The sequence below is a fragment of the Leptodactylus fuscus genome, chromosome 5, assembly GCF_031893055.1.
Source record: "Leptodactylus fuscus isolate aLepFus1 chromosome 5, aLepFus1.hap2, whole genome shotgun sequence".
NCBI classification, from domain to species: Eukaryota; Metazoa; Chordata; class Amphibia; order Anura; family Leptodactylidae; genus Leptodactylus; species Leptodactylus fuscus.
This window is the reverse complement of record NC_134269.1, coordinates 179,406,708-179,430,683: the sequence shown is the minus strand read 5'-3', so window position 1 is coordinate 179,430,683 and position 23,976 is coordinate 179,406,708. Positions and strand designations below refer to the sequence as shown.

The following is a 23,976-nucleotide window of genomic DNA, read 5'->3' as shown; positions in this document are numbered from 1 at the left end:
TGAATTACCAGTCAGAAACTGGCACTATATGGCAGTAGCAAGAAATGAGGGTATTTGTATTCCCAATATACTCTTTGAATTCCCAGTCAGACAATGGCACTGTATACCAGTAGTAAAAATTGTGGGTGCACGTAACCACAATATATTCTTTGAATTACCAGTCAGAAACTGGCACTATATGGCAGTAGCAAGAAATGAGGGTATTTATAACCCCAATATATTCTTTGAATTCCCAGTCAGACAATGGCACTGTATACCAGTAGTAAAAATTGTGGGTGCACGTAACCCCAATATATTCTTTGAATTACCAGTCAGAAACTGGCACTATATGGCAGTAGCAAGAAATGAGGGTATTTGTATTCCCAATATATTCTTTGAATTCCCAGTCAGACACTGGCACTATATGGCAGTAGCAAGAAATGAGGGTATTTGTATTCCCAATATATTCTTTGAATTCCCAGTCAGACAATGGCACTGTATACCAGTAGTAAAAATTGTGGGTGCACGTAACCCCAATATATTCTTTGAATTCCCAGTCAGACACTGGCACTATATGGCAGTAGCAAGAAATGAGGGTATTTGTATTCCCAATATATTCTTTGAATTCCCAGTCAGACAATGGCACTGTATACCAGTAGTAAAAATTGTGGGTGCACGTAACCCCAATATATTCTTTGAATTACCAGTCAGAAACTGGCACTATATGGCAGTAGCAAGAAATGAGGGTATTTGTATTCCCAATATATTCTTTGAATTCCCAGTCAGACAATGGCACTGTATACCAGTAGTAAAAATTGTGGGTGCACGTAACCCCAATATATTCTTTGAATTCCCAGTCAGACACTGGCACTATATGGCAGTAGCAAGAAATGAGGGTATTTGTATTCCCAATATATTCTTTGAATTCCCAGTCAGACAATGGCACTGTATACCAGTAGTAAAAATTGTGGGTGCACGTAACCCCAATATATTCTTTGAATTCCCAGTCAGACACTGGCACTATATGGCAGTAGCAAGAAATGAGGGTATTTGTATTCCCAATATATTCTTTGAATTCCCAGTCAGACAATGGCACTGTATACCAGTAGTAAAAATAGTGGGTGTATATAGCCCCAATTCTATTGCTAGGGGACTTGCAGGGTATTTCTGGGGTGAAGGTGGGGGGGCACACCGTTGGAACGGGGATTTGGGGTGTATATATGGGGTATACGGGAATACACTGACAGTGTATTCCATTCAGGATCCTGGGAAAGCTGGGTTGCTGCGATTGAGCCCGTCAGTGCCACGTTACACTGACAAGCTTCTCCCTGGAATTTAGCTCTTATAAGAGCTGTTGGTTGTCTTCTCCTTCCTATCCTAGCCTGTCCCTGCCTACCCAGAATCTAAGCCCTAGCTAACTGGACGGAAACCTCCGTCCTCGGTGAATTGCAAGCTCAGAATGACGCGAACCTGGGCGGCGCTGTTCTTTTAAATTAGAGGTCACATGTTTTCGGCAGCCAATGGGTTTTGCCTACTTTTCTCAACGTCACCGGTGTCGTAGTTCCTGTCCCACCTACCCTGCGCTGTTATTGGAGCAAAAAAGGCGCCAGGGAAGGTGGGAGGGGAATCGAGTAATGGCGCACTTTACCACGCGGTGTTCGATTCGATTCGAACATGCCGAACAGCCTAATATCCGATCGAACATGAGTTCGATAGAACACTGTTCGCTCATCTCTAGTAAAGACTAAAAGTCCCTCACTTCCTTCCTAAAAACAGTTAGGGTCCATTCACACTGAGTAAACGCGCGCTCATATTGGCAGAATACACATGTAAAAATAAGACTCCCATTGACTTAAATGACATTTTACACGTGTAAAAAAATGTAAGTCAATGGGAGTCTTATTTTTACACGTGTATTCTTTACACGTGTATTTTGCCAAAATAAGCATGCGTTTACTCCAGTGCACACAGAGATTTTTGGTGCTTTTTCCCCTAGCGAAATTCCAAATTCCTCCGTGTGAATGGACCCTTAGGGTCAGTGCACATGGAGTTTTTTTTTTTAGCGCTGATTTTGAAGCTAAAGCCGTCTCAAAATCAGTCTAAAAAAATAAAAGCCTCCCAATTGAGTTCTATTGGGAGGCTTTTTTTTGTGGGAGTCTGATTTTTGAATCAGATTCAGCATCAAAATCAGTGCTAAAAAAAACTCCATGTGCACTGACCCTAAGGGTCCATTCACACGGAGGAATTTGGAATTTCGCTAGGGGAAAAAGGAACCCATTGAAGTCAATGGTAGGCTTATTTCCCACGTGGATTCTGAGATGGATTCAGCAAAACTCAGTGTGAATGGACCCTAAAACTGCATTAAACCTAGGCCTTCCAGCTAGTGACGTCTCATACAGCTTCAGTTGTTTGACCTTATTTATTGATTTGTAAAGTGTTGCGGAATATGTTGGTGCTATATAAATAAAGTTGTTGTTTTTATTATTTTAACCCTACATGAACCAGAATGTGTGCATCTACGTGCCTGTGAGAAAATGAGATCTGTGTGCTGTCTGTAATCTCCATGGACCCATATGTTTTATAATTGAACCACAAAACCGGCAGGAACAGGACCTGTCCTGAGTTCCCTGAGCTCATTGTTCCCTACATGGACCCATAATAATAATACATGATCGTGTGTATGGGAGCCAAAGACAATATTGGCTAGCCATTAAAAACCATGCTATTTTACATAGTACGTTGTACATCATAGTGTATCTCCGTCTTAGATCTGTGTCCTATCCATGTGCTGCATACAGAAAAAAGTTGTCTTTATTTTTCAGCATCTCATAACTACATATCAGCTGTCTTCTCTCTCCCCCCCCCCCCCCCCATGGACCTATAGTCTTGAATGGCTGAGATGAGTAAGGAAAACTAGTACATGCCTCAATTTTTTTATCTCAATGCCTCCAGGCACGCGTGTCAGTCACTGTTTGTGAACCAGACAAGAACTTGTCTCATCTAGGAGTCCTGTGAAGATTTTCTCTGCTTTCAGAGCTTTTTTTGTTGCAGATTTTACAGTTTGTTTTTTTTGTTTTTTTTTTTTTAAGCCAAGAATGGCTACAAAAGGAATGGGAAATATATATAGGACGTTCTTATACTTCTCCCTTCTGCTCAATCCACTCCTGGTGGAGCAGCAAAATCTGCAACTAGGGTTTAGCCGATCTTGACTTTTCAGGATCGATTTTCAAATCCGATTTCCGATCATTTTTCATTCGAACCCGATCTCGATCCCAATGCAAGTCAATGGGATTTTTTTTATTAATCGGAGATCGGATTTTAAAAGCAATCCTACCTCCTGGTGTCCACTTACCTCCAGAGATGGCTGGTCCTGTGCCCCGTGCCTTAATTCTTCGCCTCGCTGCTGCTCCACGCTGCTTTTCTTCCTTCGCTGCCCCCTCCCTGCCAGGTTAGGAGAGTGTGGGCGGGTTAGGAGAGTGTGGGTGGGTACTGGGAGGGGAGACGTCACGTCTCCCCGCCCTGTACCCGCCCACACTCTAAGCCACAAGCCCCGCCTACCTAGCGCTTTAAACACTAACCTGGGAGGCGGGGCAGCGAGGCAAGAAGAAGGAGGCACTGGAGCAGCAATCTCTAGAGGGAAGTAGCTGCTAGAGATTTAGTGTAGCCTTCCATTCGACTGAATGGAGGCAGCCGGCGCGCAGGGGGTTAAGGCTGTGTGTCGGCTGCTTCCATTCATTCCTATGGAACTGCAGTGGAGCCTTCACACTGAATATACATCGTATGCTCAGTGTGAAGGCTAAGCAATGCATTGTGGGAAAAATCACCGATCTCGATCCCACATAAAAAGATCGTGTTCGGAATTCCGATAGCGATCGTGAAATTTTCTCGATCGCCGATCGGAATCCAATCTTTTCCAAAAACGATCGTTCAACCCTATCTGCAACAAAAAAAGCTGCATTTCCACAATGTTGGGCCTCATCCTAAATCATGTTTCAAATCTTAAAGGGGTTTTCCCATGTCAGCCTTTCAGCCAGGCTGTATGCAGTGTCTGCTTCTCACTTCCTGTATTTCTCTCCCTCCCCCTTCCTCCTGCTGAATGGGACACAGAACACTTCTGCAGTTCAGATAATCTGCAGATTCTTGTACAGAACAAACAAAGTGTTATCTGTGTGTTTACATAGAGAGATAACAGACTCCGATTTATCAGTTAACTGCAATTATCTGAACTATTTTTCCTGCCAAGTGGTGAGTGAGTAACTTCACTTGTCCTATAGGTTACAGGAAAAAAGTGTAAACAATGGGGGGAATAAATCCACATACCAGGCAAACAAAGCAGAATTTCTAAAGCAATATATTTAGGAAAAGGCTTAAATTTACATATGCTACCAGTATAGATAGGATCCTTGAGGTGGAACAACCCCTTTAAATTTTTTACAAAAAAAGCTTTGGGAATGGCTATCACTCACCAACACAGCTAGGAGTCTTCAGGGTGCACGATCCAACTTTGGGACTAGTCAAAGTCAATGGATAAGCAACGTTACGAAGGAAAGGATCCGTAGCCTCCTGGCTCCATAAAATATAGCTTTTATTCAAAAATCATCTTTAAAAGGACAGTAATGACAAAAAAGTACATAGGTATGAAAAGACTAACAAGAAGGACAAAGAAAAATTAAAAGAAACGGCTGATGCGTTTCGAGACTAGGATACTAGAACATATAGCAGATAGTACGAAATCCACAGGTGACATATCAGGGGCATCGAAGCATTTCTTTTTCAAACACTCCGGGTCCGTACAGACTATGCGGTTCTATGGCATAGATAAAATATATCCATCACCAAGGGGAGGCAATATGAGGAAAGCGTTATTCATCAAAGAGGCATCATGGATTATGCGCTTTAATTCTCGCTATCCCCTAGGTATGAATATGAAAACGGACCTGACGTATATTTATTAATTTACTTACCTGTTTTCATTTAGTTTCTTTGTTGGTCATCTTTTCATTCTGTTTGTTTAAATGTAAGATGCCCTTACACATATCCAGCTAGGTTGATGTTAACACAAGACCTAAGCTTTGTATTAGACTATCCATTAATTGCCTATAAAACATCTATGCTGACATAAGTGAAATAATAGAGTTAAAATTCATTGGTCGATTTGCATCACGTGACCTAGAGTAAAGTTTTATGAATTACCTGTTTGTCTCATTCATTGCTTAAGTAGAGCTCTTATTGGTGAACGTAGGTCACGTGGTCCGGAATAAAAGTATGAATGGGACCTGGTTGTATGTGATCTTTTAGTATCAGAGCAGAGTTCTCATTGGAGAACAGAGGTCACGTGGTCCGGAATAAAAGCAAGAATGGGATGTTGCTGCGGGTGATTTTTAAGTATCAGGGTAATAAAGGCAATAATGTGTTCTTATAAAGAAGATCTGTGAATAACGTAAGTTCCATTTGCAGTAGGATATTGTCTAAGTATTCCAATGTATTGATAAGTATAATCTTAATGGGTTAATTTAAATCCTGTTGAATTTTTCATGGCAATGGGTCATTTGTCTTGCATTGTGTGTGTATATATACTGTGTATGTGTGTGTGTGTGTATATATATATATATATATATATATATATATATATATATATAATTATATGGAGTTTGTAAAATCTATTTTATATGGTAATTTATGATCTATTGCCTGTTTTTTCAGTATGTTCAATATGTCTCTCGGCATGTATCTATACATTTGCTAATATGTACAAAGGGCAAATAGCAATATATATGTGTACTAACTTTGAACATGCTTTGTACTCGTACTTCACGTGTTGATTAATTGATGACTTGCAGGCATAGCAAGCGGTATTTAAACTGAGATTTATCCACCAGTCTTTCAGAAACACCAGATCAGAGGCTATGACTAAGAGACATGTAGTCTCGAAACGCGTCAACTGTTTATTTAAATTTTTCTTTTTCCTTCTTGTTAGTCTTTTCATACCTATGTACTTTTTTGTCATTACTGTCCTTTTAAAGATGATTTTTGAATAAAAGCTATATTTTATGGAGCCAGGAGGCTACGGATCCTTTCCTTCGTAATGCTGCTAACCCCTTTAAATGCCTATGTAAGGCTGGGTCCCGTTAGCAAGTCCCATCTGCAGATTGTGAAAAAATAGGCATAGCAGGTACGCTACGATATCCAAAACTGTTGCGGTTTTGGAAATCGCAGCATATCAATTATACTTATGGAAACACCGGTGGTTTCCCTATAGGTGTAATGGAAGCAGAAAGGTTTCCTCGGTGGACTTTCTGTGAAAATTGCTGCAATGTGTTGCTGCTGTAGTTTTTCCTAGAATGCTTTTTTCTCTGGCCTGCTATGCCTAAATGTTATCTTTCAGCAGGGATAACTGAGACAAATTCTACATCTAATAAATTACACAATATTAATACATACCTCCCAACTTTTAAAGGACAGAAAGAGGAACAAAATGGGGCGGGCTGCAGCAAATTTAGCTCCACCCACTTCTAAATTGACTCCACCCACTCCTTATTGGGTACACCCTCCACGCCACATCACTGCCCCCACAGTCAACCTTGCACCTCACAGTACACTCTGAACCCCACATCTCCCCCTCACATACAGTACACCCTACATCCCACATTTCTCCCCCACACACAAAGTACAACCTGCATCTCGCATCTCACATCTCCCCCACACACAGTACACTGCACCCTGTAGTACACTCCGAACTCCACATCTCCCGATCTCACACATAGTCCACTGTGCATCTCACATCTGCCACACACAGTACACTCTGCACCCTGTAGTACACCCCGAACTCCACATCTCCCGATCTCACTCATAGTCCACTGTGCATCTCACATCCCCCACTACCTTAGACCACACATCTCTCCATCTCTTCCTGCACTGCATGGGATACTGAGACACGCCTACCTAGTCACGTGACGACTGACGTCACACAGGTCCTTCTGATTACAGTAGTACAAAGCTTTACCCCAATCACCACACGCTCTTATCTCAGTTACAACCTTTTATATGTTATAAGAGCGGATGGTGATCGGGGGAAAGTTTGTTAATAAGCAAAACACTTCAGGGGCAGAGCGGGACAGCAGTCTGAAATCTGGAATGTCCCGCGGAATGTGGAATGGTTGGGAGCCATGTTAATAACATAGAACATTAAGGCTGACGCCCCACATTGCGGAAATGCAGCTTTTTTTTGTTGCATTTTTTTGAGCCAAAGCCAAGAATGGCTACATAAGGAATGGGATATATATAGGAAGCTCTTATAGTTCTCCCTTCTGCTGAATCCACTCCTGGCTTTGGCTCAAAAAACCACAACAAAATCTGCAACAAAAAAACTGCAGTTCCGCAATGTGGGGCCCCAGCCTTAAGATGATTATTTAGGCCCAGGCACCCTGTAGAGAGCTGCAGAAAAGACTGTGGCAGAAACGCATCGTGATTTATTTATTTATTTTTTTTTTCCTGCAGCATTTTCACAGAAAGCCTGGAGAGTTTTCCTCTGCAGACGTTCCACCCCTATTATACTTATACAGAAATGGCCAGCATTTCCTTAGAGAGGCTGTGTCTTTTAAAAACACAAGTATTTTTGAAAATGCATCTTTTATGCTGCGGATTATTTTCTGCAAAATATAGATGGGTTTAGCCAGAATCCCGTCCACTTTGCAGGTACTGTATAACACAGCATTTTTGCAGCATGTGGCCCCGGCCTTAAAGTTGGAGTTTTTGTACATTTCTGCCAACTTCATCTTCACTCAAAACTGATCCTGACTTGGACTGTGATGCCAGAGCTGTCATTGCCATATCCACGTCGTGTGTTCTGTTCTTGCTCTGGGGGTGTAAATACCTTTAAACTGGAATGAATCACGTGACCTTAATATTTCTATATGTTGGGTTCATAAACTGGGTTCTGATGACACTCCCTTTAATGCATTAAGAGTCAAGTTAAATATTGTCACATCTCTTTGCAAGGATGCCACTTTTTAAAACATTGTACAGATTATCTACAAATAGAATTTTATAAGATCTTGAAAACCTAAGTTTTTGTTTTATGGATTACAGTTCATCATGAATTATGAAAATCCTCCACCATACTCAGGGGTTAATCCACCAGCACCTTACCCACCATATGGACAACCTGTAGGGGGCCCAGCTCCGTACCCAGCTCAGTACCCTCCTCAGTACCCAGCTCAGTATCCTGGTTATCCGCCTGCTCCTGCGGAGTATCAGCCAGGGCAGCCAGGCTATCAAGGATATCCTCAGTATGGCTGGCAAGGCGGTCAACCACCAGCGCCTGTGTACATGGAAGCTCCTAAAAATACAGGTATGTAGACAATAAATGATTCCAAACCATTTGTTTCATGCTGCATAGTAACTGAATAGCACAGTGTTCTAACCAACTAACTTATAATTGCAAAAATCCTCCTGAAAATGTCACTTTTTTTTTATTGCAAATTTTGAATTTCTGAGTCCAGTAAATATATTTGACACATAATTCTGGTGCTTATGTAGATTTTAACCCCTTAGCGATCTACAGCAGTAACATTTAACCCTTTCTGCATTATGTTTTATTAACTTATTACATTTCTTTTCAATGTAGCTTTATAAGGCATTGCATTTTGTGGGAACATAAGGCTTTTTCTGGCATCTGAATTTCAAGGTTTATAGCGCTCATCATGTCAAATAATGTATTCATTTTCCTTTAGGAGTTGTTACAGATGTGGTGATACCAAGTTATGTGTGGTTTTTTTTTTTTTTGGGAGGGGGGGGGTTGTTTTGTTCTTTTTCATTAGCAAGGAAAAAAACTCTGTAAGGGTGCATTCATACAGAGTAAAGTGCCGCATGATGTGGCACGTAGACGCCGCGTGAGCTTTTGCGGGCCGTATACGCTCCCATTGATTTCAATGGGAGCCGGGATCGTATACGCGGCGCTATTTTGCAGAAATTCGCAAAATCACGGCCGCAAAATAGCGCCGCGTATACGATCCCGGCTCCCATTGAAATCAATGAGAGCGTATACGGCCTGCAAAAGCTCACGAGGCGTCTAAGTGTCACATCACGCGACATTTTACTCCGTGTGGATGCATCCTAAAGTGACTTGGGGGGGGGGGGGGTTACAGTCAGTATTTCGCACAGCATCTAGGGGTTAAATGGCAAGTATGCTTTCTGATTATAATTGGTGGGTGATATCATGAACAAAAGTCCATGGCACCCCCTCCCTTGGTGTTAAATGAAGTCACATGGACAGGAGACTAAAAACCTCATTCTCTTCTCCCCTACACACTGGTTAAAGTGAAGCTGCGCATATATGGAGCCTCCTTTACCCAATGATCTCTCAAGATCTAGTTGGGTTACAGACGATAATCTTGGCTTTAAACCCTTCACGACCTGTGGTAACAGTGCAGTGAATGTCAGGTATTTAATATGGCGGCCAATCAAAGTTGACTGAAGTGCCATTTTCCTGGCAGCGTATGGGGGCTTCCATGACAGCCAGGAGCTTATTGAATTCAGCATATTCGTACAGAACCATAGAATACAGAGAACATGTCATTTAGGCTGCACAGTGAACATCGCAAAAACAAAGCCCGTAAGAATGTTGCAGTTTTTTCTGATTCCACCAAATTCTGATTTAAATTTTTTTTTTTTTCCAGCTCCCTAGTACATGATACATCATATTAAATGGTCCTGCAAACATTAACCTCTCATTTGGCCTGTGAACCGAAAACTAACAAAGTCAGGTGTTTGGGAGGTGGGGAGTCAGAAATGAAAATCGAAAAATGCCTGCGGCCAAGATCGCAGCTCTAGCCCCTGTGGCTTAGTTAGAGCCATTTAAAGTTATTGCTGCCTCTGCAGTGTCCCTGAACGTTTCCTGCTCGTAAGTAAAGTAATGCACTTTGCTTAAACCCCGAGCTGGATTTGTTCAGAACTTTATTGGGTTATATGGAATTTTTACAATTTTTCTTAGGTTTAAGAAGTTCAAAAACACAGTGCACAGAGCCTTCTGCTTCTGATCTGTACACTGTATAGGTCCTGTGTCAGGGACAGCAAAAGCAGCGGAGCACTCTGTGCTGGGGTGATAGGAATGATGATGATATGGCTATGCAAGTGGGGGCCTCTAAGCTTTTCTGCAGACAAAAGAGAAAATAAATCAACATAGTTCTCAAAAGAAATTTTACTTAAAGGGATAATTTTTCTTCTTTATGCTAATAGTGCTCAAAAAGCCCAGGGGGCATTAACCCTAGGTTTAGAAAGCTCGGGGGACTTGGCCTCTGTGCTATGAGTGCAGCATTCCAGCACCGCCTTTCTTCTCCTCCGGGCATTCTCCTCCTCTTCCCACAGAAGACGACTGCAAAATGGCCATCTGAACAGCTGACTGCGCGTCTGTCCGCCATTTTGGAAGTTCTTATACCTCTACCATCTGCTCAATCCACTCCTGGTTTTGGCTCAAAAAACCTCAGCAAAATCTGCAACAAAAAGCTACGTTTCCACAATGTTGGGCCTCATCCTAAATCATGCTTAAAAATCTTAAATGCCTTTGTAAGGCTGGGGCTCCTTAGCGAGTTCCATCTGCAGATTGTGGAAAAATACGCACAGCCCATATACATTAGATATCTCAGCCAAACCCAGCAATTTCAAAGATTGGTTGTTTTTTGGACAATATGTAACATTTGTGGGGCCACACGGTGGCTCAGTGGTTAGCACTGTAGCCTTGCAGCGCTGGAGTCCTGGTGTTCAAATCCCGCCAAGGGCAAAAAACCATTTGCAGGGAGTTTGTATGTTCTCTCCGTGTTTGCATGGATTTCCATACCATATTCTAAAAAGACATGCTGTTAGGGAAAAATGTACATTGTGAGTTCTATGTGGGGCTCACAATCTACATTTACAAAAAAAAAAAAAAGAATAACATTTGCAGAGCCCCTAAGTTGCCTTCCTGATGCTTTAATTCGAAACATTGCGGATTGGGTTGATAGTAAGTTGGTTCCTTAGAAAATTACAAGCAGAAACTCCTGTTAGGTATTTGCAGAAACGGAGTCAATTTCCAATGCACAGAACCAGCGTAAGAATAGTCAGAGAATAGGTCTAGTACTCTCTCAGGTGAAAGTAGGTTCAAAGGCTCCAGAGTCCGACTAGTGGACGCCCTTCTGAGTCCTGAGTAAGAGCAGTCGCCCTGATGTGTCTGAGGGAGATGTGACTACAGTAATGAGAATTTGTTACACATGTCCATCCACTTTGTGATGGGAGTTCAGAGCAGATTCCCTCCTGGAACAGATGGCGTATCCCTGAGGTGTGGGTGAAGGAGGAACAGGACAGAAGATAAGGCTTCAGTCCACAGTGATATCTCTGCTATCCATCAGAGCAGATTTTCTACAGATTTGACATTTTTCTTGCATTATTCTTAAATCTATATTGATATGTATGCATGGCTGTGATATGTTGACGGCCTACAAGGCCATAGCGACCATCAATACGCCTTTTTTTTTACCATTTAAAGGGTTAAATCTTTTGTTTTTGTATTTCATTTGATATTACTAGGCATGTGAGATTTAGAGGATTGAGTAATACTCCCAAAATTAAAGAACAAACTAACGTAAAACATAGATGTGGGGAAATGAAGAAAAACAAGATTTTATTTATTTTTTTAAAGAATAGAGATGAGCGAGTAGTGTTCGATCGAGTAGTTGTTCGATCGAATACTACGGTATTCGAAATACTCATACTCAATCGAACACTACTAGCTGTTCAAAGTTTAAGGTTCGATGCAGAACCAGCGTTGATTGACAGAATGCTATACATTCTGCCAATCAACGCTGGTTCTTCTCTTACCTTTCCGAAGTCTTCTCCGTGCAGCGTCCCTGCGGCGTCTTCCAGCTGGAATTCACTCTTCCTAGGCATCCGGCCTAGGCAGAACCGACTGCGCATGCGCGGGCATGCCCTCGCATGCGCAGTCTGCTCTGCTCAGGCGTCGGGCCGGGCAGAGCCGACCGCGTATGCGCAGTCAGCTCTGCCTAGGCCCCGATGCCTAGGCAGAGTGAATTCCAGCCAGAAGACGCCGCGGGGGTGCTGCGCCGGGAGAAGACTTCAAGGAGAATCCAGCCCGACCGTCACTCGTGGACTTGGTAAGTATAATTTTATCGAATGTTGCCTGCCCCTGAAACGAGCATTTCCCCCCATAGACTATAATGGGGTTCGAAATCCGTTCGAACAGTCGAAGAGTTGTTCGAATCGGAGATTTCAAACCTCGGACATTTTAGTGTTCGCTCATCTCTATTAAAGAACATTTTTCCTCTAAAAAAACCCCCCAAATTAATTGATATTCTTTCCAGCGTAAAATAATGTGAAACCCCATGTGTCTCATAAAAGAAGAAATAACATTTTCGGGTAAACTAAGAATAATTTCACCTTTCAAATGCAGCAATCTAAAAGGTGAAATTCTGCTGTGGTCCTAAATGCCCAAAACATCCGCGGCTGTGAAGGAGTCAAGATGGTAGGTTTATAGATTTTTGTTTTTTTTCAGTCGTCCTCATCCTGCATGATGATAATATATCATCTATCAATACCACAGTCCAAACATTTCTTAGGAAAAAAAATGTAATTTTAGTTGAAAGTTTTCGGTATACTTATAAACTGCTCGACTTCTAAAGACCGAACTAATTGATTTGCTTATTTTTCCTATTTTTTAGTTTATGTTGTAGAAGAGAGAAGACGGGACGATTCTGGAGAAAGTGCCTGTTTAACCGCCTGTTGGACTGCGCTGTGCTGCTGCTGCCTTTGGGACATGTTAACATGAATAAATCTGCGGAATAAAGAAAGAAAGAGAGAGTGCCTGTACTTTTATGTCATATATTTTAGTTTTGTGTATTACGCTACTGATTTTGTACAACTGCCACAATTTCTTTCAGGTCAGGGCATTACAATGACACACTGTACAATGAACACTGTAACTTTTGTTCATGGTTCTTCATCTGTCTCTTTTTGTACAGGGCTTAAAGAGTTAATTATTTACAGAGACTGAGATTCCTGGTCAGACATCAGAACCCTAAGCTGGCACGGCATGGACGCATGTGTGTCTTACATCTTTATAAACTATTGCTAGTCAAAGAAAAAGCCATTATTAAAGAAAGACCGAAGGCAAAGCTATTGCATTGTTAGGGAGAGTTTATGTGGTTTTACCCTTAATATTTTATTCTTTTAACACATAGATACGTTTAGGAAAGTGTCAATTCTGTGGCAGGATTCTCTTTGTTCTCTTTGGCACATAATATTGTCACTATGCAACTATTAAAGAATGATTGCATGGAAAATGATGCTGGATTGCTTTATTTTTCAATTTTTGTGTAACATTCAGAACAACTGAACACCTTTACCACCTTTATAATAGTGGGGGGTTTTTTTGTTTTGTTTTTTGCTTCTCATGTTACAAAATCTATAACATTATTATTTTCAAATCACAAAGCCATATGATTTTTTTTTTTTCTTATGACTTGCAAAAATGACATGTCTCCTATATTCTGCGGGTCTGTACAATCAAAGCAATACCAAATTTATTTTGTGGGGAGTTTTTTTTTTTTCTTCTTTAATGTTTTAATACCTTTACAAAATGCCAAACCTTTAAAAAAAAAGAAAGAAATCTTTGAGTTGCCTCATCTTAAGGCCTCTTCCACACTACTGTGTACACAGTCAGTGTGCTAGCAAAGTTTTTCATGGTTAGCACACTGACCCACTAATTTCTATGGCACCATACACATGACCGTATATTTTCATGGTCCCCTGTATTGGGCTGTGAACAAAACTCAGGACGGTCCTACTTCTGTTCGTTTTGCAGCCTGTGCTCACTAGCCTAAATGAATGCGGTCGAGGAGGAATGGGCAATTCGCATGTCAAATGTAAGCAGTTTGTTTTATTGTGGGGCAAGGTGTTTTTTTAATTTTGTACCCAAAATATTTTTTTTTATGTTAAAAATTTGGACATTTTTGCACATGGGAATAGCTAATGTGTTTTGTTTATTTTTGTACATGATTTAGGGCTATGAAGGGGGTGATTTTAATTATATTTATTTTTAAATCACCAATACAATATACTTACTGCAGTATATTGATCACCCATACAATATACTGCAGTGCTAATGTATTGCAATATATTGTGAAATCCCTTGACTTCTGTTACATGCACAGTAATGTGAGGCCTGAGAGCTTTCAATAGACTCCCTGCTGTCATTACAATGGATAACATTACATTACACAGGTTTGTATAGAACAGTTGCCATACTTCTACAGAGTGTTATCTTTGTGTTTTCATATAGAAATAACCCACACTGTCTGAGCCTTTGTCAGCAAACTGAAATTAGCTGAACTGATTGTCCTGACTGCAGAGCTGTACATGACAGAGAGAATGCAGCCCCGCTCCTAGGCAGAAGTGACTCCTCATTCCATCCTGCCTTATCAGATATAGGTCATGCATTAAGGAAATGCTATGTAAGCAATGGGAGGAATAACATAGTAGGCAAACAAGGCAGCAAACAAAGCAATGTATGTAGGAAAACTCATGGATTTACATAAGCTAGCAGTATAGATGTATTCCTATTTCAGAGATTCTCCCTTTAAAGCCAGTACGCCACTTGGTGTAAACAACGCGATTTGGCCATGGCGTTTTGCTGTACCTGCAAAGTGGATAAGTTTCTGGCTAATCCCATTCACACATTGGAGAAAAATATCCGCAACGTATATGCTGCAAATTCAAAAAACATTGCAATTTTGTAAATCACAGCATGTTATCCAGTATGCATCCCTCTGCTTAATGCTAATAATGTGACTTATCACTGTGTTAGCAGTGAAGCATAAAGTCTGCCATACTTGCATGTGTGTGCACAGACCCAGGGGCCTGCAATGGTTGGTCTTCTTGGCCCCAAGTGGTTGTCAATAGGGTTGAGCTGATCTTGACTTTTCAGGATCGATTTTGAAATCCGATTTCCGATCATTTTTCATTCAAACCCCATCTTGATCCCAATTCGGATCCCAATGCAAGTCAATGGGATTTTTTTACTAATCGGAGATCGGATTTTAAAAACAATCCTATTCACTATACAGCATGGAATCTAACAATTGAACGCTTTAATTGTTAGTATCCACGCTTTGTAGTGATTTTTTTGTAATCACTAAATAGCCAGAGGATTTTTTTTTTTTAATCCTCTGGCTACTTAGTCCCCCCTGGTGTCCACTTACCTGCAGAGATGGCTGGTCCGGCGCATGGTGTTCTTGTTCTTCTTCGCCTTCGCTGCCCCCGCCTCCCAGGTTAGGAGAGTTTGGGGGGGTTAGGAGAGTGTGGGCGGGTACTGGGAGGGGAGACGTCATGTCTCCCCGCCCTGTACCTGCCCACATTCTACTAAGCCACAAGCCCTGCCTTCTTCCTAGCTCTTTAACACTAACCTGGGAGGCGGGGGCAGCGAGGCGAAGAAGAACGAGAACACCGGGCACTGGACCAGCCATCTCTGCAGGTAAGTAATACTAGAGATGTTAGCTAGTCTCCCATTAGAATGAATGGATGCAGCCGGCGCGCAGGGGGTTAAGGCTGTGTGCCGGCTGCTTCCATTCATTCCTATGGAACCGCAGCGGAGCCTTCACACTGAGTATATGCTCTGCTCAGAATGAGAGGAGCGTATACTCAATGTGAAGGCTAACATTGTTAGCTTTTCCCACAATGCTTGGCCAGTAACAAAGCATTGTGGGAAATAATCACCGATCTCGATCCCATCTAAAAAGATTTTGTTCAGAATTCTGATCGCGATCGTGAAGTTTTCTCGATCAGCGATCAGAATCCAATCTTTTCTGAACACAATCGCCCAACCCTAGTTGTCATCATTAGCCTCCTTCCCTGGTTGTAACCTATCAAGGGCCCTCTGCATTCATAGGAGAGTCTTACTCCTCCTCCTTCCAATTTAGGAGTTACAAGTTCTCTACCATAATGACTATGATCCAGTTATTCATCCTTCTCCAGTTACCTTTGCATCAACCCTGGATGATGACCAAGAGGTGAAATCTGTTCTTCTACTATCATCTCTTGTTGCATGAATGTTTCCTGTAAAATATGTAATAAAGGGATAACATCACAGATGCTCCTCAAAGGTCTTCACAAGGTGACTCACTTCCCTCATGAGCCTCCAATGGCAGATCTCTCAAGAACACATTGTCCCTGTGCTCTGCTGCATTCAGTAATCATTTACCACCTCCTGCTGCTTATAGAGATGTTCCAGCATGTGCAGGGTGGAATTCCTCACATGTGCCAGGTGGAACTTCACAGGTGTTGTAATGCGATGGCAGACTGTTTTGATGCAAATCCAGCAAGGTGTTTTTAGCCATGTAACAGCTGGAAAGCACAGACACTTTTCTGGCCATGAGCAGCACTTCCTTGTAATTTTCATCAAATTTAACACAAGGCCATGCAGTTTTATTTTACTATGTGTTATTCTACTCAACTGCAGCACAGCAACAATATTGGTATGGTATTATTATTGATAACAACACTGCCAGTTGCAGTTGGTGGAGAGTCATCAAGTTCCTTACTGCGTCTATGGATGAGTACTATCAGGAGTAGGTGAGGTGTTCCTCATCGCTCAGCATCATCGCTAGGCGCCCCCTCTCACAGTACAGAGCAATAGACGCTACTGTGAGGAAACACCCTTCTGACACTGAAGAGCTATAGTAACGGCACCGATCGCTCTTCACCGGGGCATAGAATGAATTCAGCGCACTGTTAGCTTTCTAGCTGTGTATTACACCGCATGTGCCCGAGGATGTCAAAAGTCCTTTTAAGATGGGGGTGTGAAATGACCTAAGAGTAGAATATAGAGAGGGCAGATGGATGCATATCTATAGTCATATCTATAGTCATGCCGCTATTCTATTGCCTGATCCAAGATATTGTAATAGGAAATGGCAAAGGAAGGATGAACAGTCCAGTGTATATGAAAACTCCATTCACAAGTATACAACTGCACAGTGCAGAAATTCTTCCTCCCCATTTTTCCTCTGCCTATCTATCTACGATTGCTTAAATCTAACTAAACTTCATGTTACTAGGCCACCTCCTATTATTTTGTAGTTATATTACAATAATGTTGTTTTCCCAGTAGAAAATTACAGAAATTGCTTTTGATAATGCAATGATGATAACACAACTTGTATATACTTGTATGCTGAAACAGATCTTTTCTTTGCTGCATCTTATATTGTGTGTAAGATCTCCACCTAGATGCCAGAAGCGGTCCAATGTCACAAAGCACGTGTGATCCTTCTTTTCTGCAGTGTCTCTATGAATGTCGCTGCAGCCAGTATTCTTCATACAAAGGTTTTAGCATCCACAAAATAAAACAAAAAAGATTTGTTGGGGACATTAAAGTGTCCTCATAAGAGTATGTTGCAGAGTTCCAAATTAGATAATTAATTAACAGGCCTAGATGGACTGCAGCCATTTTCTTTAAGCCTGGAGAACTGATTAAAGACACAAGATGGTAGTGTATCAAAAGAGTTCTGATTTTATTATAAGAAAAAGGTAGTTTAAATACATTACAGACAAAGCTGGCTTGGCTTATTCTAATTAGTATACCATGATTGGTCATAGAGATATAAGACAAGCCTGGCACATGGCTATTGGCTGAGGCTCATTATAATCTGAATCTCATTACAACTTTCCACACTGGCATGGACTTTCCCATGAAACAAAGAAGGATTCAAAATACTTATGTGTGAGCTAACATCCCAGACTGTCTATATGTATAGATCATGGCAAAAGAGATAAGATGACATGTTCCATAGACCCTGTGTCTATACACTCTAAGTGACCTTCATATACCATAAAATATGACAGAGTGCCCAGATACCATAAGATTAATACTTTTACTGGTTATGTGTCCATACATCATGTAAAGGAGATAAGAGATATACAAAGTCAGCTGCATCTTCTCAAAATGAGGCCCTTGAGAGATAATGATTAGCAACCTATGCATTAACGTTCATTATCACATTCCTTAAAGTCTAACAAAGGGCCTCCTTGACTTAAGGAGAAAAAACACATACTTATACAGTTTATATGTGAAAGAGTACAAGATGGCTGCCAAAATACAAAGATGGAGGACTTAACTCTAACAACTTTTAGAATATTTTGGTCGAATCCAGCACTGTTTTGAATCAGTTTGCTCATCTCAGTTTGTGTGCCCAAGTGCATTCAGCGTGGCATAACATAACCTCATGTATAGCGAGCCAAGGCATGCATGTACATATATTATTGCATAGGGCACTCATACTTGATACTCAGTAAATGTATGTTTATGTATCATTTGCATATCATTAACATGTCTCTTGATCTTGTGATTTCCATACTTCCAAAACTTTTCTGTCTTGGTGTTGCAATGTTAATGTTGAGAATCGTAGGCAACAGATTTTAGAAACTAAGGGTCCATTCACATGGAGTAAACGCGCGCTCATTTTTGCAAAATACACGTGTAAAGAATACACATGTAAAAATAAGACTCCCATTGACTTCAACGACATTTTACACGTGAATTTTGAAATGTATTTCGACGTGTTTTTTTACCCGTGTAAAAAAATGTCATTGAAGTCAATGGGAGTCTTATTTTTACATGTGTATTTTTTACACGTGTATTTTGCCAAAATATGCACGTGTTTACTCCGTGTGAATGGACCCTAATAGTACAAGCAAAAAACAAATTTTAGAAGCATTTTTTCTTTCATTAGATGTATTACTATCTCCATTTATTTTCCCCCTACTTTCATGTCATACAGAATCATGCAGCCAGCTCATGTAGAGAGGACCTGTCACCAAATCCACCAAGTTGAATTGTTTGCATCACTTAATCGGTGCTGCTCGACTAATGCCAGCATAGTTAGAATTTTTTTCTCTTGCCCTGACCATTCCTGAGCAAAAAGTGCTGTTAGTTTTGGTTCTTTATGATGTTCAGGCTTTATATTGTCAGGCAGGAGGAGGCAATGGCTATGATTCTGAGCTCTGGAGGAGTTAAAGGATCTGCTGCGGACTTCTTGTTTTCATACATTACAGTCTCCGCAGAGCTGTTTTGGATGCAGGAGGAAACCACCGCTGCAATATTTAGAGTTTTAATATTGGGATTAATAACTGCATAAATATAAATGTGTTGTATCTATATAACATTTGGAGATCTATACCTTTTAACAGTTGTGCATTTGAACAATGCTTCACTATAAGCCACAAGTGACCAGAAATGAATTATCGAATCCCAATGCAGGAAGGTAGAACAGCCTTGCAAAACGAAATCCAGCTGGCCTAGGACTAGTACACAGGTAAGAACCCGAAAATGTAGATGAACCTTTTTTGAATTATTCTTTTGGTTGAATATCTTTGAACCTGTTCAAGCCCTGCTAAGTCTTTCTAGGACATATTAGTTCTGGTCCTTTCTGATCAATGATTTATAAAGTGGTAGAGCCATGTTTTCATCATGAGTGTACTGTTTGCCCGTATACATTTTCCATATTGCAAATACTTGTTGAACTAAAGTCCTCAAACTGTAGATAAAAAGTAGCAGCTGATAATAATGTTCGTGTGAAAAGATAAAATCTGATCAAAGAGATGTGTTACCTTAATATCCCTGACTGTAGTAGGCTTTATAGCACAGCAATGTACAATGACAGACATCTCAATATTCTCCATCCGGGCTCAGACTAGACCAGAAGTTGTGGTCCAATTCTCTCTACAACTACTACAGTGCTCCTGAGGAAGTACCATCCGCGTAGTATGGACCTGTGATAGAGTGAGCTCACTGCTTTTGTATATAGTCAGAATTCATCACTGGCACTGGCAGGACTTGTAGAGGGCCTGCCTCTCCTCTCCCGTAATGTTACAAGACCCCCATCTTGTTGCTGTAGTCTGTATGGTGTGGCACAAGCGACAAGACAAAGATATGAGAATCTCTCGTCCTCTGCCTCCTCCAGCCCTATCCTGTTCTTTACACTTTTTATGTGATCTTCTCTCCCTAAAACTGCTCTTGTGTGGTCCCCCCTCCATGCTGTTCTCTACCTCCCTAAATCTGCTCTTGTGTGGTCCCCCCTCCATGCTGTTCTCTACCTCCCTAAATCTGCTCTTGTGTGGTCCCCCCTCCATGCTGTTCTCTACCTCCCTAAATCTGCTCTTGTGTGGTCCCCCTTCCATGCTGTTCTCTACCACCCAGCTGCTAATATACTAATGATCTGCTGCTGTCCTGGGGTGAAATGGGGGTTAATGGCCACTAGGCTTCCTGTATGCCAGAGCGTGATACATCAGACAAGCACGGAAAAGAGAAGTGTCTGTGTAACATTTGTTTATACATTATATAGAGTATAGAGTATATAGATAGTATATATTGTATAGAGTTTATAGATTGATGAAGTAGCTCCACATCCTAGAAGTAAAGTGGTGCTTAGAGGAACATTGAGAAATTAATTCAAACATTAACAATTCAATTCTGAATGCATTCTAGTTTTTGTTTAGATGAAGGGTGAGGCCACGGTAACCCAGCCTGACACTACTTCCCTTCCCAACGCCATTGGCCCCTCATCTTCATGTCACCATGGTGAGGCCTTTACCTATTGTCTTACTGCTCCCTATTACTCAAGAATCAGTGCAATACATTTCTAATATTGGTTCAAATCCCTCAATCCAAGCAACAGCATGGTGCCAAGTAAAAACCTTGTGAGAATATATTTCAGCACAATTTTTTTTAATACTTTGTTTTTTCTTTTTTTTTTTTTTTCTTTTTTTAATACTGTAGAGGTCTTGAAGCCCAGGGTTCTGATCAATAATGCATTGCAAGATTTCAGGACCTCTATTACAGGATGCATAGAGCGGTCTATAGTAGAACTAATGCTGAGACAGGTTTGGGAGCTGACACCTGGCTATCATGGCAACAGATCGTGGTGCCTGCGATCCTCCAAAAAATGGCAGCGCCCATGGGAAAATACTTGATACCTCAGCTCATGAGTGTCCTCGATAATTAGATAGATAACATCGACTGATGACCATTGACTGATAGTGAAGCCCATTGCAACCAGCTTACCTCTAGCCAGTGGTGTAACTACCGGGGTAGCAGTGGTAGCCCGGGACCTTAAGGGGCAGCCGCTACCGCTGCGTTTTTTTTTTTTCTTAATAGGCCATTACTGGAGTAATTGCAGCCGGTATCAGACCCCGTTTACTTACCTCTCTGGGTAGGCTTTGGGCCTACTAGTGTGATGTCCCTGATGTCACATGACTGGGGCTTGCATCCATATGCGTCATGACGTAAGCCATAGTCATGTGATGTCCCATACGTCATTGAAGATGGCCGACATCAGTGGGGAGTGCAGTGGGACCTGCGATAGGTAAGTAACAGTGTTTTTTATGTGTGTATCCCCCCCTTGGGTCTCCAATTATTATACTCTGGGGTAATAATAAGTTCATGGGTGTCCACAATGTGTCATAATACTGTGTGCAGGGGCCACTATAGGTCATAATATTGTGTGTACAGGGCCCATCGCAGCAGTTACTCCAGCCGGTAACAGCCTATTAAAAAAACAAAAACGCAGCGGTAGCGGCTGCCACCGGGCTCCTTAAGGTCCCGGGCCCTGTGGCAGCTGCTACCGCTGCTACCCCGGTAGTTACACCACTGGCTAGAGGTAAACTGGTTGCAGAGATACTGCTATAGGACTGAAAAAGAAAAGCTACACTAATAGAAAGAATCTCAGTGTACAGATCTGATAACAGGATCACATCTTCATCAGGAGTGTCCTCTTCAGTCTCTTCTTCCGGCGGTGGCTTGTAACTTCTAGGCCTCAGGCCGTGGGCAAAGCAGACTGCGCATGCCCACAGGCCAACGAGAAATTGGCCGCTTGCACAGTATTGTAATAATGAGTGTGTTGTTGACATCAATGATCCGCTTCAGCTCCGCTTGAGGAGAAGTCTGTGACTTCTGGCTACCTTCATAGCTCTCGTTGTTTTAGAATTTTGCAACAAATAAGATTTTCTTTTTCCAGGCAAACCGCCGATTGGATGAAAGTTGTTTTCCCATCCAGTATGTCAGCACTGCCTGGAGCAGATCATAGGCATAATAGGCAAATACATGTACACAATGTATTCAGGGTTATGTGCATATACATATTTATAAAAGCTACAATAAGAATGAAATGCTGACTGTTCTCATGTGTGGTATTATTATTATTTTTTTGTTTAAAAATGGATCAGCTATTTCTATAAAGAAAATTCCATGACACATGCAAAACATACAATAACCTTAAAAAGGTCTGGAGGGGACATAGTGAAACTAGACCATTTTTATATTGCAGTTGTGCCATTCCACCAGTAGATGTCCTCAGCATTCTATTTCTGAGCAGACTATACAACTAGCTCTCCTTGCCTGTAAAGCTGAGTTCACACAGAGTTTTTTGGACCAGATTTTGACACGGAAACCGCCTCAGAATCCGCCTCCAAAAAACACCTCCCATTGACTTCAATGGAAGCCGTTGCGGGAAAAAAGAAGCAAGCTGCCCTATCTTGACGTGGATTCTGCGGCTCAATCCACCGCGTATTTCGCGGTGCGAGACTCCCTCCCGACTAGGCTCATTCATTTGGACCTAATCCGGAGCGGCGTGCAGGCAGCTTGTTAAAACATTAGATGTACTCCAAAATTTTTAAAAATGAAAGTATAACTCACCCGCAAAGAATAAGCCCTCATATACAGTGACAGTAAATAAATTAAAAAAAAAGTTATGAATTTTAGCTTCCTGCACTAATACTTAGGCATAAGCTAATGATGCCTGCTGAAGACCTGCTGCATCAATCTGCAGAGGACGAGGATAGGTCAGTGTGTTTTTTTTTTTATTCATATAGCACTACTACAAGGTGGGGCCACTGGGGAACATTATTACTTGTCTGGAGGCCAGTGGGGGACATTTTTGCTTGCGTGTGGTCGCTATTACTTGTATGGAGGCCACTGCAGAACATTACTACGTGCCTGAGGTCCACTAGTAAGCATTATTGGGTGTCTGGGGGCCTCTGGGGAGCATTATTAGTAGAAAGAAAAGGGTTTAAAAAAAAAAAAAAAGCACTGTTCACTGTACGGTATAAATATTTTTATATTTTACTCGTTCAAGCATTTTTGAACATAGGGATTTCTAAAGTGTTTGTTTATTTTTATATACCGTATTTTTCGGACTATAAGACGCACTTTTTTTCCTCCCAATATGGGAGGAAAATGTGTGTGCGTCTTATAGTCCGAATGCAGCGTGCGCAGCGTCTGTGTCCCGTCTGTGCGAATGAAAAGAAGAGCAGCACGGTGCCTGCCTGCTCTGCCCCTCCTTCCCTGTCTGTGTCGCGTGTTTGCAGGAGCGAGATATGAGAGGCAGGGAAGTAGGGGCGGGCCAGACAGGTGAAGGAAGCGTGGTTTCAAGCTTGCCGAGAAAACCACGCCTCTTTCACCCGTCTGGCTCGCCCCTCCTTCACTGCCTCTCAGATCTGGCTCCGGCAATGAAACCACACAGACAGGGAAGGAGGGGCGGGCCAAACGGGAGGAGGAGGCGTGGTTTTCTCGGCAAGCTTGAAACCACGCCTCCTTCACCCGTCTGGCCCGCCCCTACTTCCCTGCCTGTGTGGTTTCATTGCAGAAGCGACATCTGAGAGGCAGTGAAGGAGGGACGAGCCAGACATGTGAAAGAGGTGTGTTTTCAAGTTTGCTTAGAAAACCACACCTCCTTCACCCGTCTGGCCCGCCCCTTTTTCTCTTCTTACATAGCTTCACTGCAGGGTGTCTCTTTCCATCCATGGATGAGATTAGATAGAATAGATAGACAGACAGACAGACAGACAGACAGATAGGAGATAGATAGATGGATAGATAGATAGATAGATAGATAGATAGATAGATAGATAGATAGATAGATAGGATAGATTAGATAGATAGATATGTTCAAATCACCCCCA

At 41.8% G+C, this 23,976-nt stretch overlaps 1 protein-coding gene across 1 annotated transcript in view; it reads left to right on the top strand.

Annotated features, from left to right (window-relative positions):
* The window catches only part of LOC142205027 (cysteine-rich and transmembrane domain-containing protein 1-like), a 35,132-nt gene extending 21,822 nt beyond the window's left edge, over nt 1-13,310 (top strand). The window contains exons 2-3 of the mRNA XM_075276375.1: nt 8,068-8,329; nt 12,687-13,310. Coding sequence (XP_075132476.1) covers nt 8,074-8,329; nt 12,687-12,793 — 363 coding nt within the window. The 5' untranslated portion in view covers nt 8,068-8,073 and the 3' untranslated portion in view covers nt 12,794-13,310. The remainder of the gene's footprint in view (nt 1-8,067; nt 8,330-12,686) is intronic.
* Nucleotides 13,311-23,976: the final 10,666 nt, after the last annotated feature.